At 41.4% G+C, this 18,776-nt stretch overlaps 2 protein-coding genes across 4 annotated transcripts; one reads left to right on the forward strand and one right to left on the reverse strand.

Moving 5' to 3' along the window:
* Positions 1 to 382: 382 nt before the first annotated feature.
* CCT5 (chaperonin containing TCP1 subunit 5) lies at positions 383 to 8,419 on the reverse strand. The gene is made up of 11 exons (XM_059472930.1): positions 8,258 to 8,419; positions 7,263 to 7,323; positions 7,004 to 7,168; positions 6,301 to 6,499; positions 5,366 to 5,558; positions 4,338 to 4,487; positions 3,892 to 4,011; positions 3,330 to 3,515; positions 2,187 to 2,324; positions 1,627 to 1,807; positions 383 to 667 (listed from the first exon to the last, which is right to left on the reverse strand). Exons 1-11 carry the CDS (start codon positions 8,360 to 8,362, stop codon positions 540 to 542), a joined length of 1,626 nt encoding a protein of 541 aa, XP_059328913.1. The 5' UTR covers positions 8,363 to 8,419; the 3' UTR covers positions 383 to 539.
* Positions 8,420 to 8,641: 222 nt separating this feature from the next.
* ATPSCKMT (ATP synthase c subunit lysine N-methyltransferase) lies at positions 8,642 to 18,467 on the forward strand. Of its 3 annotated transcripts, none has more exons than XM_059476652.1 (5): positions 8,642 to 8,771; positions 9,174 to 9,445; positions 11,392 to 11,529; positions 12,270 to 12,320; positions 17,114 to 18,467. In XM_059476652.1, exons 2-5 carry the CDS (start codon positions 9,179 to 9,181, stop codon positions 17,309 to 17,311), a joined length of 654 nt encoding a protein of 217 aa, XP_059332635.1. In that variant the 5' UTR covers positions 8,642 to 8,771; positions 9,174 to 9,178; the 3' UTR covers positions 17,312 to 18,467. The 3 variants fall into 3 exon arrangements, with proteins under 3 accessions (XP_059332635.1, XP_059332643.1, XP_059332652.1); XM_059476660.1 differs by having other exon boundaries at positions 8,662 to 8,739; XM_059476669.1 differs by lacking the exon at positions 8,642 to 8,771 and adding an exon at positions 8,867 to 9,082.
* Positions 18,468 to 18,776: the final 309 nt, after the last annotated feature.

The raw sequence follows: 18,776 nt of genomic DNA on the forward strand, positions 1-18,776 counted from the left end.
ACTCAACTGTGGTACTACAGACAAAGTTCTGGGAAAAACCCTCACCTGGATGAATGTGTATACCCCTGGGAAAAAACCTTCCTTAACCCTCATAAATCTGGAAGAGGACAAGGAGAAAAAACTGAAGCAACTGGAAGCATGGAAGACGGCTCCTTTAAATGCTCCAACTGAAACCTCATACTTAATATATTTAACATATGAGAATTATTGGAGGCTAAAATAATTGGTTAATATTTAATTAATTAGTTTAAGGAACAATGGAAAACTACCCATTAAATTTAATGCTGTATAATTTTTGTTTTCCCTATACATTCAGGAAGTATTTTCTATGAATATTTACATCTGTCTAAGAAAAGATGCAACAGTACTTATGAAACAAGTCTTGAAATCACCAGTGCTAAATTGTTTTATTTCCAACAACTAGCCATTACAGTATGTGAAACAAAAAGTGTCCAGAATAAATAGCTGAAGATGAAGCATCAGAATACTACCATCTTTGCTACTGCTGTGGCCCCTTAATGTTTCCTGCTTTTCAACCTTCACTCTTCGGATTCTCCAGGCCTACGGATATCATCAATCTTCAGGATCATTCTAACAACCTGAGTCGCCAGAGAAATCTGCTGCTTCTTGCCAATCAAGGTTTCTATAACATGCTGCTGCTTCATATCTGCCAAAAGGAAGCAGAAGAATTAGACACCCTCATGAAATCTAGACATAACACTTCAACTGTAAGTGTTAGTAATTAGTAACAATAAATTCCACATAATTTCAAAGAACATTCTGAAATTACTACTCTTGGCCACTGTGGTTTACAAACATAATTTGTACAAACTAGAGTTTTACATCTAGGTTCCTACCAAAGATCCTCGGACATTAAGAGAGACCTCTTAGCCCAACTAGGTTGTGCTTTTCCAGAGGTAATGCAGAATGGTGAAAAGCTAGATTTCCATACACATATGTTAAAAGCACCCTAAAAGCTGAGCAAATGCTAAAGAAGTGAAAGGTCAAATGCCACCAAACAGGAACACCCCATCAAAGAAGGATTATGAATGCACAAATTTCAGTTTACCACATTCTTTTCTCAAAAAAACCAACATAATAAATAAGAAGGTGAAAAGTATAGATTCAGTTGAAAATAAGGTTTTATACACTGGCTTCTTAGTCTTCAGGTTTATATATGCAGACGTATTGGTGAGAACATCATTGTCTACAAATATTTCCTGCCTTTTGTTTACTTCTTCACAAGCTGTTTCTCAAAACAACCATTTTAGGACTGCAGTGTAACCTGGATCGCTAAAACTGCAGTATTTAAAGCACAGCCTGCTTACCTCATCCTAAGAACAGCCTTCCTTCCTGTACTACAAGATCAGTCAACATCTTCAATTAATCTTGCCACAAAGAAGAGGTTTTAAGACAATTATACATTTTCCTCCTGGCAGACATAAATGTGCTCTCCAAGCACATTCCCATTTATTATGGCAAGGCACAAGAGTTAGATTATGGCAAGGCACAAGAGTTAGAATAAACCAAGTGATGCACAGGTTTAAAAAAAACCACAGTGAGCATTTTGAGCTTTTGAGAAATAAAAGCTTTTATGCTCCCCCTTCTCCATGCTGCAGTTCTTACCATTTGTTCCTTTCTGCAAACAGTCAATGCCCAGGGCAGGATTATTTTCTTTCACCTGCCTCGCCCGCACTTCGGTCATTGTCTGTATTGGATTCATACCACTGTTCTCGGAGAGGGCCATGGGAATTACCTCCAGGGCATCTGCAAAAGCTCTCACAGCATACTGTTCCAAAGATGGGCACTAGAGGAAAAGAAATTCAAATTCATATGCTATTAAACTCCAATGTTAGTAAAAGCATATTTTCACAATAGATATAAAATACATACACACAATAAGCAGATTTTATTTGGAATATAGTAAGTAAACAAATACCTCTGAATGATAACTACTCGAAAATTAAAAAAAAAATTAAACTGCTCCGAGCACAGAAGGATAAAAAGCAGTGGTAATGACTTTTTACAGAGACAGGAAGGGTAACTTCTAACACTGGTTATGATAGAATGTCAGAAAAGCACATGTTACGGAACTTTCTGAAAAATCTTTGGAGTTCTTTTGGAATTTCTTAAACCAGGCTCAATAGTTCATACACTAAAGAAAATGTTAACTGTTCCTTTCTTACCTTATCTGCTGCCTCACTGACTGCCAAGGCACAAGATATTTCAGCTGCACCACCACCGTACACAATCCGATTGTCACGAACGAGATTCCGGATTACACACAAGGCATCGTGAAGGGAGCGCTTCGCTTCTTCAATGATCTGCAATTACACAACAGCGTGTGTTTGATACAGTACACACATCTGAAGGCTGTGAAGGTGCAGTTCCTAATACAGATGTGGAAACTGCAAATAAACTCTTAAGATTTTTTCATGGCTCCAATGCAGCTGTACTATTGCTATGTTATACTATTTAAAAATAGAGAATGTTAGACATCCAGAGGCAAAGAATATACATATGCATAAAAACACATTGTTATTTGTTAAACCTGTAATTTGAAATATCAAAAACATGAAAAGGTTCTCAATTTTGCATATTTACAAGACACAAAACACTGAGCTTGAAATGCCAACATTATTATCAGACTGCAGTTTCTGTCCACTTCTCATTTGAACAGATGTAGGAGATTTAACAAAAACACTAACTTTTAAAGCAGTATTTCTGTTTCTTACAAAAAAATTTCAGACTACAGTATGCTCTTTTTTTCCAAAGGTTTTTCATTTAAAGTAGGACTTGACCTATAGCCAATATAATTTAACACTAACAGTGCAACCAAAATCCAGTTGAAGCACATAAGCATTTCAAGTGGTCACAATTCGAGGGGAGTGGGGTATATAGGGTGTGGGGATATACAGTTTGCAGTAATTGGTGTTTTTATTTGAAATTATCTTAACTGGACTAAATCAGAAGCGATACAACTAGGTCTACAATAAAACCAAATCTGTCAAAGATGCTAATATGTCTTTACTCATAAAAGTGACCCTGTAGTGAGAAAAAAATATTAAGAGTATCCACAGGTAAAAGCATTTCTATATTTATGAACTATATGGTCTAACAGAGAGAAAAGTAAAGTTTTAGTTTAAAAACACAGCATGCAAATCTAACAAGTTACTTCTGACACACAGTCCTGACTGCCTACAAGCCTTACTCCTTTCCTACTTACCCACACTGCAAGGAATATGTAGACGAAGTCAAGAAGAGTGTACTAATACGTTTTACAAGGAAACTACACATTCTGCAACTATGTATCAAAGCAAGCATCTCACCATTTTATTTCCTCCCCTAATGAAAATGGTCACAGCTCTGGAGTTCTGACACTGTTCGATGAGGAGCATTCTGTCCTTGGTTGTTCCGAAGGAGATCTCTCTGACGACACCTGCAAATCCCAGTTTCTCTGCCGTGAGCTCGCAGAAGCGCGGCACGATGCGCCCTCCCGTTGCAATGGCGATTAACTGAAGTTAAACAGCCATGAGTTACTTTAACAGGATTTTTTCATGTTTTTCAGAACATAAAACTAGTGGAAAAGCATCTGTCACAATGCCTACTCCAAGTGCTTCAGCCAATGTTTTGTTTCTGCCAATGGCAGGACTAAAGCAGAAACTTTCCAAGACACCTAAAACTTTTATTAAGTACTATATATATGCTCCAATTATAAACCATAATCCCCTCCATGGTAGGTTTTTCTCACAAATCCCCAATGATTTTTCTCCAACAGCCACCCATATACACAATTATGCAGTGATACCCAGAAAGCCTGAACTTTTAGCTGGTGCAGCCTATTACTTCATAAATGTTTTAACAACTGGTGCAAAGCTCAGTTTTACTTACTTCTAATTCAGGTCCACCAACCCAACGAACAGCAGGCAGCTCATTCTGGAGCAGCAAGTGATTTGCCTCATCATCAAAACCCCATTGGCAAATGGCAAGGTTTGCACCAGTGTCTTTTATCTAAAAACAACACAAATCATCAACCTTCTGATCAGAACTAACAAAGGAATGAAAAACATTCTTTGTGGTTTTAATTCTCCCAATTTTCTCAAAAGACAATTCTCAAGAAGAACCCCCTGGCACACACAGAGATCAAAATATATTTTGAACCAAGTTGGTATCTCTTTCTTACATTATATTATCTTTGATTCACAGCATTACAACTGCTTGTATGTTGCTTCCCACCAGGATTAGCAGCTCCTTTACAGGAGCAAATCAATGCACTATGCTGTTTTTTTCTAAAGGCTATGAAAGACAAAGAAAACAGAAATAATCCTAAAGGCTACCTGCTTCACCATCTCTTCAAACTTCTCTTTTTCATATTTCTGCAGTGCCTTGTAATCATCCACAGATGTGACATCAAGCTTATGTTTGGTTTTAGGCTTAGGTGGTTCAAATGGACAAGTAAGGATGGCAATTTTAGCATCTTTTAGCTCCTGGGCAATTAAAAAAAAAAGATTTATGACCTGATTAACATTTTTTTTTGTATTTGCAAAGCATACAGATGTGTCTTTATAAACACAAACACATGAACAAATGTGAAGATCATTTGAGTTACTCTAAAGTTAACTAAGTATAACTAAATAATTCTATCAATAGTCTCAATAAACCACTTAGAACAAATTCCATAGCTCCAAGACACTGTTTAAGCCCTTAACCATCTTTACCAGTTATGCCTTTTTATGGTTTAATGCTTAAAAAACAAAAGATAAATTAAATGAAACCATCCCTATCCACTGTGACCACTGAGAACACCACTCATCTTTGTAACAACTTTTCAACTATTACATGACCATTATTTTCTACTAGTCCTCCTTTATATAGGATAAACATGGGTACCTGCTAGATGAATATTTTAGAGCAGTAGCTTTCTTGAAGTAGACTGCTCAAAGACTTGGAGACCTTACCTACACCAAACATAAAACAAGGACAGCTTCTGGGGTGTTCCAAACAGGACAAAATGGCAATTCATAAAGGTTTAGAATCTTGACACAGCATTGCACTAAGCATATCCACACCAGGGATAATTATTTCTACATAAAACAGAATCCTGCACCTATCCTCACTCAGCAGTACAGTAATTCCTCCCTTTCACCACACTTTCTCAATATTGTTGTAAATTCTAACTTGATGTCTTCCAATATGAAAAATTGCATGCTCCTTGCCCCTTCCTCTGTTGATATATTGGTGAAAAGCCAAGCTAAACCACAAGACTGTGTAAATACTTAATAAATGCTAGAGTGACACTTGAGGGAGGCTAGAAACTCTTATTTAAGCCAATACACACAAGAGACACACCAAGAACATGACTTACTTTAGGCATCTGTGGATGACTGAAATCTTTATCCACAATCACTCCTTTAACCAACTGTGTATCTTCCAGTCTACCACCCACTTTGCCTTGCACTTTGATCAGCTCAAAATCAACATCCTTCCGTTCCATGTCTGCCACTGTCAGTACAGCATTCACAGCAATCTCTGCCATTTGCCGGTGACAGCGGTTCACTCTAGGTTTGAACAAAATACAATCAAGTTGTACTCCATTTCCACCATTTGGGAGAAAAAGGTGATTCTATCAATCAAACAGCAAGAAGTACCACTACAGCAGTCAGCTTTTGCACAGTGTCTTAAAAGAGGGGGTCCTGCTTGTTTTTTCACACAAACAGAAGGTGCTGGCCATGGCAGAAAACCAAACACACAGCATGGTTGGTGTGAGGGACCTCTGTCAATGGAGTCTCAGCACAGATTTAGAACAAGTCAGGAGAACCTGCTACTCAAGAACATTCAAGAAACAGAAACCACGTGTAAGACAACTCTGCAAGGGAAGCCCTTGCAATGTCTGAATTTATACATTTACACATAGAACCCAGACAGGAAAAGAAACTTCTGTAACCATCCTAAGTTAAAATATTTTTAGCGGCAAAAAACCCAAAAGATGACTCGTTACTATTTTGAACAGATTCACATTGCTTTTGGAACCTGATATGATGCAGAACCTGGAACTACAGGTTAGAATGAAATTGATGCTGCAGTTGTTTAACTTCATGGAATTGACCCTTTGGAGACAAAGGATTCACAATTTCTTACCCTGAGACAGGAGTTCATGGAGGAATTAGCCACAACAAAACACAGAAGAGCCTTCAGCAGCACTCCAATAACATAAATAAAACACCAGGATTTCTCCTTCCCATGCAGAAAGTTTTCAATGGAAGGGTAAATATTCATTCAATATTCACTTTTGTGACTTACACTTTAGAGCCCAGAGTTGTCTTTGCTGTCTGGATCAGAGGCTCAATGTTCTGTGGATCAACTGGGAAGCTGTCACTGATTTTGTCTAGATGCTCAATAGCAATGCGTGCTGCCTGCTCATAACCATCTGCTATCCTGATGGGGTGGATGCCTCGGTCCAGCAGCTGCTCAGCCTGCTCCAGTAATGCCCCAGCCAGAACTATTAAAAAAAAACAACAAAAAACCCCACTTTTATTCTTGATTGGAACATAATTTTAAGTATATTATCAACAGATTAAAAAGCACATTTTCTAATTTTTCTGCAATGCTTAAAAGAGTTCAAGGTCTCCTAAATAACAAAAAACCATGAAAACCCCTACTTGCTTTGCTTAGCAAGAAAACCACATTATGTTAAGACCAAAATGAAGTACAGGCATCATGGCAGGACAGGGCGACTACAGAAGAAAATTATGCAAAAATTTTTGAAAGTATCAAAGGGGCTCTCAGCACTATCTTAAAATGTAACCAAATTTTAAAAAGACACAAAAGGCTTCTTCCTGATTAGAAGACTTCTCATACAAGAACTGACAGGAATACTGCAACAATAAATACTCCAAAGAAGTGCTACAGAAAAACTACTGTTATTTCTCACATTTTTTTTAATAGCTGAAGCAGCTTGATTTTAAACTTGAAAAAGGAAGCTAAATTTCAAACACTTTCTTACCAACGACTCCAGTAGTTCCATCCCCAATTTCATCATCCTGAGACTTAGCCAGCTCCACCATGAGTTTGGCTATCTGGTGATCCACATCCATCATATTCAGGATGGTAGCACCATCATTTGTCACAGTCACCTCACCATCCTTGTCCACCATCATTTTGTCCAAGCCTAAAAAATGTATGTTCAAAGGATGAAGGAAAATTTTGAAAATTCCCCCACAACAAGTACTAAGAGAGAACCACTAAAAGTTTTTTATTGTTACCATTGGGCCCAAGCGATGTTCTCAGAGTACTTGCTACAGCCTTTGCTGCCATTATGTGAGACTGTAAAACAAAGGATAACAAAGCCAGAAGTTAAATCATTATCACGCATTCCGAAATCACAATATTAAGCTAAGGAAAACACAGTGAGTAGTACAAATGTTGTGATTTAACTGACAACAATTATGAAAAAGAACTGGTATGTGTGTACTGGCCTTATGACAGAAACTTTTCCCATGCCTTTTCTTGTATTGCTTGTGCTGGCTCTGCTAAAGCATTAAAAAGCAGAGCAGGCAAATGACGGCTCTAATGCTCAAAAAAGGGAGCAACTGAAGCCGGCAAGGCTAAAAAGAGAAGGCAGTGCAATGGCAGCGCAATTTTACCCATCACAGAATAATCACAGGATGGCGTGGCTTGGAAGGGGCCTTTAAGACCATCCAGATCCCACCGTCTGTCAGGGGCAGAACACCTTCCACTAGACCAGGTTGCTCAGTGCCCCATACACTTCCCTGAACACTGCCAGGAATGGTACATCCACAACCTCTCTCTTCCAGCGTCCGCTCCCATATTCCGTCGGGATTTGTGCCACCCGCACTCAGCCCCGGCCTTCCTTCAGCGGGCGAGCTTTAGGCTGCGTTCTGAGGGAGGGGGCACCGGGGAGTGGGGCAGGAGCCACGGGGAGGGACGCGCTGCGCCCACGGGGGTGACGGCCCCAAAGCCCCGCAGCCGGGGGGCGGATCCACGCCGTGCCGCGGATTCCCAGCCCCAGGGCCATGCCTTCTCTCTTCCTCCATCTCTCCCCCGCTAACGGGCCTAGTCCAGGCTCCATCCGCCCTGTGCCTCGGGCGGGGCTGGCGCTGAGCGCGGCAGCGCCTCACCCCAGGGGCTCCATCCTCCCGCGGCAGCATGGCGCGCTACAGCACAGCACAGCATGGAATGGCGCGGCCCAGCCAGCGCGGGCCCGCGGGCGGCCCCGGCGGCCGCCCCGCTCGCTCACCTTGAGCGCCTCCAGCCCCATGAGGCGCGTCTTGCGCTCCTGGTCCTTGAGGATGAGGAAGGGCCGCCCATACTCGTCAAACGCCAGAGTCCCCATGGCCGACATGGCTGCACCGCCTGCTCCGACCGCCGCCGCCCGCGCGCACCGCCCGGAAGCCGCCGCGCCCACCGCGCCACTGCGCACCGCCCCGCGCCTGCGCACCCGCTACAGCCGCGCCTTATTTCGCGGACGGGAGCTTTGTGGCGCCCCCAGAGGAGCCTTCTGGAAGCCGCCCGGCCCGGGGGAGGAGCGCGGCGCTGGCGGCCGCACGCCCCGGCTCACGGGGGCGGGGAGGGAAGGAAGGATAGGAGGGCGTACCGAGCGCGGGCGCCGGGTGAGGTAGCAGCGGGCTGCGCCGGGTGACGTGAGGGCGGAGGAGGGAACAGACACACACGCGGTGGAAAAGTGTGCGCGGCGCTTCTCTCCGGAGCGCCTTCGGAAAGGTTTCGGTCCTCCACCCCGTCTTAGTGAAGTGGTACTGCCCTTCCCAATAACTGTTGCAGGCCGAGCATAAGGCGGGGTTGGTCACTGGCGATTAAGAGTGTGTGTGTGGCGGGTGTCGCTGTGTCCCAGGGAAAAGTTCCTCCGCAAAGGAGGAGCAGTAACTCCGGGACGTGTTCCCATGGCGGGCAGGTCCCTACCTGCGCTGCCCTTGAGCTGCTCGGGGCGCGCTGCTGCCCGCCTGTGTGGAGGGCCAGGAGTTTAAATGGGAACCGCATTCCTGCCCCCTCGTGCCGCTGCTTTCCGGCAGCTGTAGCGTTTCCTTGGGATCGGCTGAAGTGTAGGGTGGGTTTTTTTCATCTCTTACGTTGTAGCTCAAGATACTGAATTGCCTGAAGTGAGTGAAAACACTGTCTGTCCGTCCGTCTGTCCCCAGGCGCGATGTGCCCGGCGCTGGCGAAGGCGGCCCCGCAGGAGGAGGGCGAGGGCGGCTCCCGCAGGAGCGGCTGGGGCCTGCTGGTCACGGCCGGCCTGGGGGGCACCCTGGTGGCCCTCTATGCTGTGGCCACCCCCTTCGTGAGCCCGGCCCTGAGGAAGGTGTGCCTGCCCTTCGTGCCTGCCACCGCCGAGCAGATCCAGAATGTGCTGAAAATGTTGGAAAACAGAAGCGGCTCCCTAGTTGACATTGGTAGTGGGGATGGCCGCATTGTAAGTTAAGGATGTTGCCTTCTTTTTAGATCACCTCTTAAAAAAGTCCCACAGTGCTGGGGCTGCCTTTTCTCACACTTAAAAATGTCTTGTCTTAGGCATCTGGTGGTTGTGTCTGAGCCTTATGGAAAGGATAAAAGCTGAGAAAGGTTTACATTCAGTAAACCTTACCTTTTGATGGGTAATAAATAGCTTTTGCTGCAATCTTACCTGTAGCTTGTCCAAGATAGTGGACAAAATGTCATTGTGGTGACTGGAGGAGGGAGTAACAGTGCACTCACTTGAAAAGATGCTGTCAGAGTCTTGGTACTGATTGCAAAAGAGCTGTGATTCCACAAAGGTGTGTAGCTGCAGCAAGTGAGGCTGTGAGATGTTTAATGTATAAAGGTGTTAGAAGTGCAAAAAGAAACGGGCAGTGAGCGATGGGTTATAAAAATTAAAATCCTGGTGTGGTTAGAACTGTAGTCCTCAAACCTTCGTTTGAAGCACTGGTGGCTTCCCCACTTCCCAATCCATGTGGTGAAACTAGAATAAACACCGAGAGAGAGAGCGAGAACACCAATGGAGAGAATCATGGAAGAAAAAGTGATACTGTGTTTCCAGGGTACTGCTTGAGCCCCAGTTTGTGAAATGTGGTGAGGATATAGTAGAAAATTGTGTGATGTGTTTTTTCTTTTTTTACTGTGATGTATTGTGTGCTTTTTTGTAACTATCTGCTTCAAGCCAGAGTTAGCAACAAGGTGGTGGTTTTTGATGGAAACACACGAGTTCTTGAACGCTATCTTTGTCCATGTTTTATGTGAATGAGTCAACTATTTGTCCATGCAAAAAAAATGATTTGGAACTCCAAATCTGTGAAGAATGTGTGAATTGTGCCTTGGTAGGAAAAACACCAAAAAACTTAGGCATGAGATAAGTGCAGTTTCTGATGCCCTCTGTGAGGCATTGTGGCTGCTGACTCTCATCAGAGGTATTTAATTTCAATAGGTTCTGTGTCATTAATTCTTATATATTGTATAGGTGCCTAAATGGAGACTATTTGGAAAGCCAGGTGCCTAAAAAGGAATGCTTGGTGCTTCCTTGATGCATCTGTCCTGAAAAAAGTCTGTTCTGATGCTTTTAATTATTTAGCACTTACTCAGGTGGAATCAGTGGATAAATATGAAGATGTTTGCCACATTTCCAAGTGTGGTAAAAGTGTCAGGTTCTTTTTGGGGAATTTGCAAGTGCTCTGTGCATGGTGAAAGATGCATTATTTTAACAGTGTGAAATATATAGTCTAGGTAAAGCTGAGAAGTTCTGTTAAGAAATGTGTACTTTCTGATTTCACCTTGGTTGTTTTGTAATTGATAGTTCATCCTGATTAGGCCATTGCTGATTAGAAGTTTGCAGTAGCCTTTTAAATTTTGTTTTAAACCTTTTATTCTAGAAATCAGTGCACTTTAATTTTTTTTTTCAATGTAGATCAAGATAGCTTTCACACTCTTTCTATTGGTATGTCATTTTGGCTCTGATTCAAGGGCTGCTCACTTGCCTATCCCTTGCTGCTTTTCAAATAAGTGGTCTAATTTTGAGCATTTTTGCTTGTGAGTTGCATTGTTCTCTCTGTGATCAATGTTGGTTCTATTCAATTCCAAGACACTCTAATGAATGTGTTAATTTAAACTTTTATATGAATCATAGATGTACTGCAAGCTCACAGCTTTGCCCTTGAATGTTTGTTTTCATTTTGTTTGCCCGGCTATATTTCAGTCAGGACTAGCAATAGTAGTAAAATGTAGTTTTGAGTTTTTTGTTCACTATACAGCTGATCTGTTGGGTGTTAAACCCAGGGTGACTTAGGAAAGTGCTTTCCTTTGATTTATATTTTAAATAAAACTGTGTGCTTCTCTTTAGGTGAATAGACTTTTATGTTTCAAAGTGAAGATTTATTTTCTTTCTTGTAGGTGATAGCAGCTGCAAAAAAGGGATTCCAGGCTGTTGGATATGAATTGAATCCCTGGCTAGTCTGGTACTCCAGATATCGTGCCTGGAGAGATGGAGTACATCAGAACACCAAATTTTATATTTCAGACTTATGGAAGGTAAGTAGTGAATTGTGTAAGAAGAGATCTGGGATGATTGAGAGATTTTATAAGTTTGGAAATACTTTCCTGAAAAAGCTGAAATGCTGTCTGACCACAAGGTGCTGTACTGGGCTTTGAGCAGAGTCCTTGTGCTGGGAATCTGGTTTCTTTGGGCTCAGTGTGCTGTTCTGCTGCTTTTGGGCTTTATTCAAGCGCTTCCTTTATCAGCAGGGGCTCCTTGAGCCAGCCTGGGCCTGATGAATTATGTGGGAGGGTTTTTTTGGCTGTGGGGGTGTTTGTGTTCAGAGAGGAACACAGGAGGACTTGATGGTGCTGAGTGGAAGAACTCAGTCATTAGAATGCCTGGGAAGTTTTTATAGCTAGCTAACATTTAACAAAAGAAGGGGTGAACTTAAAGCATACATGATTTTATCATATACTGGAGTTGTGAAAATAACTCTTTAGTTATTAATAAAATCTTATTGGTGTTTTCTAAATTAATGCTTTCTGTGCTTCTAGAATTGCTATTCCATGTTCTTGGCAAGAACAGTAGAAGTTTTTTGCTGTTCAGCAGTATAAATTTTCTTTATGTGGAAATTTTTGTGATGAAAAATTGGTAAGGGATCTCCTTACATATTTTTGGTCTAAATCCCTGTTGAAGGAAGTGCAGCTAGAGGGATTAGGAGAAAAGAATGGTGAGAATGTCTGTAACTGTAAATGCCATTTTCAATAAGATTTGTTCTCAAATTTTATTTTAGGTTTCTTTTTCCCATTATAGAAATGTTGTTGTTTTTGGAGTACCTCAAATGGTAAGCTTACTATTTATTTTTTATTTTTATTATATTATTCTATTTTATTATACTGTTTAATTATTTGTTACAATGTTTAATTACTTTAATTAAACATTGTAACAAATAGTGTACAAGTAGTGCACATACATTAATCTGCAAAATGAATTAACCTGCAGATGGTCAAAGGCAGTCAGTAATAATTATAGAATCATAGAATGTTAAGGGTTGGAAGGGACCTTAAACATCATCAAGTCCCAAGCCCCCTGTGCATCGGATACCTCCCATTAGACCAGGTTGCAGCCTGGCTTTGAACACTGCAGGGTTGGGGCTTCCAGAAACTCCCTGGGCAACCTATTCCAGTGTCTCACCACCCTCACAGTAAAGAATTTCTTCATAATGTCTAATTGAAATTTCCCCTTTCAGTTTTTTTCCGTTCTCTATTGTCCTATCTCTGCAGTTCCTGATGAAGTGACCCTCTCCAGCTTTACCAGGAGATTCCTCCCTGTAGGCTTCCTTCTGATATTGGAAGGTTGCTATAAGGTCTGCATACAACCTTCTCTTCTCTAGTTCCAAACCCCCTGCCATGAGCACAGGGACACTTCTGACTAGACCAGATTCCTCAGAGCTCCATCCAGCCTGGTTTGAACAATTCCATGGCTGGGACATCCACGACTTCTCTGGGCAACCTATTCCATTGCCTCACCACCCTCATGTGAAGAATTTCTTCCTAATACCAATCAAAACCTACTCTCTTTCAGTTTGAAGCCCTTCCCCCTTGTCCTGTCACTACCTGTGCCTGTGGAAGGTCCCTCTCTCCATCTTGTAGGCTCCCTTCCGTGCTGGGGGCTGCAGTTAGGTTCCCCTGAAGCCGTCTCTTTTCCAGGCAGAACAAACCCAATTGTGTCATCCTGTGCTTCTGTATTGCTTGTTCCTTGGCTAAGGCAGGTGTCAGATGCAGTGAGTGAAGAGCTTTATGTGATGCCATACCATACAGCATACACTGAAAACATTTCTGCAGCACTAACAGGAAGCATAATAAACCTTCCCATTCTGTGGTGTTTTTGTTTGCTTGTTTGTTTTTTTTTTTTCACCAGGCACCAGGGGTAAACCTCTACTTCAGATTCCAATTGTAACTCGTATTGGAAACTGAAGTGGGTAAGGGTGGGGTATTAGTGAGCACCGGGGCGTTCCTCTTGCTGCCAAGAGCTCCCTTGCTGAGTTCCGGCAGGGGGCACTGGAAACGTTCGGAATTGCGGTCAGGAATTCTGCCGTTGCACCGAGGGGAAAAGCCCTGGTGGGGAAAGCTGGCTCAGTAAAGTAGGAATAAACAAATGCCCTGGGAAAATGTGAGTAAATCCAGTAGAAATACTGAGTTAACTTTTAAATGTAATAAAGTGGGACGCATTAGTAACAGCTGTGATAGAAAGGGTAGCTGTAGGGCTCAGAATAACTTTTGTAGATCCAGTAAATACTAAGTTAAATTCTTTCAGCAAAAGAACTGTCATAAATGCAACAGATGCAAACATATGGACCTCTGTGTTTTCTGAGCATTTGTTTACTTATTATCCCCTTTGAATTTACTTTGGAAGATGTTAATGCTCAGCCTCCTGAATGGCTAAATTAATTTTCTAGAAACCTTAATGCATTTCTTTTTTTTTGCTGAGAAACAATAGATCTTTTTAGCTTTTTTAATAATGCTGGCCTGATTTGATGCTTTCACACAGTGCTTTTATTTCAGATCTGAGATTAGCTTTAAAAACCTGAATTTACTGATCTTCAGGGAAGATTAAGACCTCTCTTGTTCTTGCAGGCATCTGGGGGAATGTGTGTTTCTGAGTTATTGCAGAGAGACACTTGTTCAGGGTAGGATGATGGAATTCTTGCCAGGTTGTTCATGTTTGCAGCTCCTGTGTATTTTAACTGATTACATACTGTAAAAAAGCTTTACTAAACTATGTATCCATGTTGACACACCAAAAAATTCCCCCAAACCCTGGCTTCACATAAAATACAGTATGATTGTAACACCTAATGTAACTGATATATTTAGCTTAAAAACTAGTTTGACTGGTTCAGGGATATAATTATTTTTGGCCGAACTTAGCTGAATTATTAATGATGTTTTCTAATTTGTGCTAATATGGATATGCAGTGTCACTAATTTTCGTAATTGCTCCTAAAAATTAGTATATGTCTATATTTATATTTTCTGTAAAATTTTTTTTTCTGGTGTCTCAACTCAGTTTAAGCCCACTTTGTTACTTTAGGTAACTAAGTGGGCTTATTTTTCTAGTTTGTTGAAGGTGCTTGTAGGCTTATTCTAGTTGTTTAAGGCAGCAAAAATGTTAAAAAGCATTTGTAGTGTGGATGAAATCAGAGCCTTAAAAATATTTGGAGATAACTCTTTGGTATATTAGATCTATGACTGTAATTTTCCTAAAATATTCCATTGTTAGCTTAAATGTAGCTATAATAGGATATTACATCAAAGGCACACCCTGAATGTATGTGATAGTGAAAGCTCTTTGCAGCCTTTAGGAAATACCTTTTCTTTAGTCAATCTTATTTTCTAATACTGTTCTTTTGGGTTTTATTTCTTTCATATTTTTTATGAAGTTTTATGTATTTTTGTCTTTGTGACTGAAATTCAGCTAAATTTGTTAATGACTCCTGCCCTTTAAATTTTTTTAATATTTAAACATTACATCATGATAACCAAAGTAAATAGTGTTTTACATGTAACAGAAGTAGCCTGTTAAAATTACTCATTCAGATACATACAATATGTAAGAATAAAAGGAACTCCAAATGGATGTGTGCTGCTGATCTGCTTAAACATACCATCAAACTTTGCCAAAGGACAGAAGTGGCTAAATCTGTTAGGTTTCTCTTTTTTTCCTAGAACATAATCGCTATCTGGGATGGAAAAAAAATTTGCAAAACACTTCTTAGAAAAAGAGCATTTGACTGGTCAGGGTGTTCTGTTCTAGGAAAGTAGTGATATTTCCTCTGACTTTCATATCCTCTCAATTTTTGTGAATAGAGGAAAGCTGGACTGTAGGTATTCAACCAGGGAGAGTTGCTATGTGACACGGTGCCCCTCAGCATCCTGCTCTCTACACTGGGGAGGGATGGATTTGGTGGATGGACTGTTCACTGGATAAGGAGTTGTGTGGATAGCTGTATTCATAGGGTAGTGGTCAATGTCTCAATGTCCAGATGAAGATCAGCTACAATTGGTGTCCTTCAGGGGTCTGTATTAGGAGCAGTCCTGCTTAATGTCTTCATCAATAGCATAAAACAATGGAATTGAGTGCACTCTCAGAAAAATTTGCAGATTTTGCAGATGCACCAAGCTGAGTGGTGCAGTTGACATGCCTGAAGGACAGGATGCCATCCAGAGGGACCTGGGCAAGCAGTGAGCCCCTGGGAATATTGCAGGGTTTAACAAGACCAAGTGCCAGGTGCTGCACCTGGGTCAGGGTAGCTCTAAGTACCAACACAGGCTGGGGAATGAACAGAGCAGGGCAGCCCTGCCCAGAAGGACTTGGGGGTGCTGGTGGATGAGAGGCTGGACAGGACCCAGCCATGAGCACTCACAGCCCAGAATGCCAAACATGTCCTGAGCTGCATCCAAAGCAGTGTGGGCAGCAGGGGAGGGAGGGGATTCTGCCCCCCTCATCTGCTCTGGTGGGACCCCACTTGGAGTGCTGCATCCAGCTCTGGGCATCCCATCACAAGAGGGATGTGGATGTGTTGGAGTTGCTCCTTTCCTGGAGGCAGGCTGAGAGAATTGGGGTGATTCACCCTGGAGAAGACTTGACTCTGGGGAATGGCCTTTTAGTACTTAAAGGGGGCTTGTAAACAAGATGGGGACAGACTTTTCAGTAGGGGCTGTAGGGACAGGACAAGGGGTAATAGTTTTAAACTAAAAGATGGCAGATTCATTTTAGATATAAGTAAGAAAAATTTTATGAATACAATGGTGGAACACTGGAACAGGTTGCTCAGAGAGGCAGTGGATGGGGCCTGGATGGGGCTCTGAGCACCCTGATCTAGTTTAAGATGTCTCAGCCCATGGCAGGGGTGTTCAACTAGACTACCTTTAAACGTCCCTTAAATCCAAACCATTCCATGATTCTACCTTCTCTTTCATGAAGTGCTGAAGAAGGGATTCACATGCCTATGTTAACAGGTTGTGAATTCGACTAACCTCAATTTCAGTATTATTTAATGTAACAGTATTTTACCACAGACTGACAGCAGAATTTTTGCTTTGGGTTGTTGTCTGTATGATGTTTTGAGTGTCCCAGGATTGGTCTTGCAGTTAGACTGTAAATTTTGAGCTTTTGAATATCACACAATAGCTCATGAACCTTGGGGTTTCATAAATAGCTTAAATTCAGGGGGTGGAATTTTCATTCCCTCAGAGAAGAATCCCACTGAAGAGAATTATGAATTGGAACATGCAAAGTCTTTTGCCTGCAGTTGTGGGGTTTTTTTTGTTTGTTTGGTTTTTTTTTTTTTAATTTAATTTAAGGGATAATTTATGGGCTTTGATTTAATTTTTAGATCTTAAAGTTATGATTTCCTTGATCTCACCAACTGAGGCCACAAGAACCATTTTCTGCTTTTAGATATTCTTTGTCAAGGCATCAAAGCCAAAATACATATCACAAATACTTTCCTAAGATTTAAAAAAAAAAAAAGTTACTCAAGTCTTGGATTTCTCTTGAACACCTGAATTAGATTCTGGAGAGAATGCTCTTGTTTTTTACTGTTTCTGAGAGGTTTTTCTTGTAACTCAACAGATGCCACAGCTGGAGAAGAAGCTAGAGGAAGAACTTGAATGTAATGCCAGGATCATTGCGTGTCGCTTTCCTTTCCCTTGCTGGATTCCAGATCATACTACTGGAGAGGGAATAGACACTGTGTGGGCCTACGATTTGAAACATTCTAGAGCATGTGAAACAAAAAGCTTGGAAATTACACCAAAGACAGAATCTTAAATATTGAATTTGGTTTCTCACAGAAATTTTTAGCTTTGACTGGACCTGTTGAAGATAAGATTAACATGGAGAGGGCCCTGGCATATGAAGATGTGAATTCACTGTAAGAACTGAAGTACAGTGGCTGTCTGAAAGCACACAAAGGTTACTGAAAGGTGTAGTTAAATGGCTTAATATGGTGTTCTGGTTTAACTCCATCTAGCAGTGGAGTACCACACAGATGTTCACTCACCCCGGTCCACAGACTACCACAGAGGGATGGGAAAAAAAACTGAAAAAAAGGTCATACCCATGACCATGGACTGAGATAGGAATAGTTTAATAATTTTTAATAATAATAACCACAAGAACAAGAGACAAGTAAAACCCAAGAAAGATGAGTGAAGTACAGTACTCTTGCTTAGCACCCACTGATGGATGCCCACCCCATCCCAGAGCAGTGACTGCCAACTCTCCCCAGTTTATATACTGGACATGATGTTCTGTGGTGTGGAATATCCCTTTGGCCAGTTCAGCTCAGCTGTCCTGGCCATGCTTCCTCCTGGCCTCTTGTGCACGTCCTTGTTCGCAGAACATGAGAAACTAAAAAGTCCTTGGCTTGGAGTAAGTGCTGCTCAGCATCAACTAAAACCATTAGTGTATTATCAACATTAGTCTTTTCTACCACAGTGCTGTACCAGCTAATAGGAAGAAAATCAACTCCCAGCTGAAAGCAGAACATGTAGTTAGTCAAAATTATGAAAAAGTTTTTTAGAAGAGGAAAACTTCAATATGGAAAAGGGTTTAGAATATAAGTTCAAATGTTCAAATTTGTGAACTTTATATATACATTCTTTTTGACCCTACAGAGCATTTGGTATTGGTGTTGGAATGATGTGCAAGTGTCTTCTAAAATGTATTTCCAAAATGTCTGAATTTTGTATGCCAAGTACATAGTGCTGCATACACAAAACTGGTCCAGATGGAGTATGATGATGACACCAATGTTTCACACCACAGCCTTGAATGTGTAGTTTTGAAAGTTGAATATGACAAAATGGGCAAATATCATAAGTTGTTCATTAACACAAGTGCTGCCTCTGATTATATTAATGTTTTTTTATGTAACTTGTATTCTCTTTTAGCATTTGCTGGAAAATAAACTCCAAGTAAGCCACTCCCCTTCTCCTGTACGTCTTCAGTAAGGGAGTGGCAAAAGCAGAACTTGTGGGTTGAGGTAGCAATTTACTGAAAGCACAAAGCAAGAATAAGACATGGCACAGTACCAACAGAAATATTAATAGTAAAAGAATACAAAAAGAAGGTATTTTAGTGACAAAAACTGAGGACACAATCTACTGGAAGCATCCACCATTATTCTTATTTCACCACTGGAAACAAGAATAATGGTGGATGCTTCCAGTAGATTGTGTCCTCAGACCAAAGGCAGCATAAGGGCTTGGCAGGCAAAATGGCCAGCTCCCAG

The sequence above is a fragment of the Ammospiza nelsoni genome, chromosome 1 (genome assembly GCF_027579445.1).
Source record: "Ammospiza nelsoni isolate bAmmNel1 chromosome 1, bAmmNel1.pri, whole genome shotgun sequence".
Taxonomy (NCBI): domain Eukaryota; kingdom Metazoa; phylum Chordata; class Aves; order Passeriformes; family Passerellidae; genus Ammospiza; species Ammospiza nelsoni.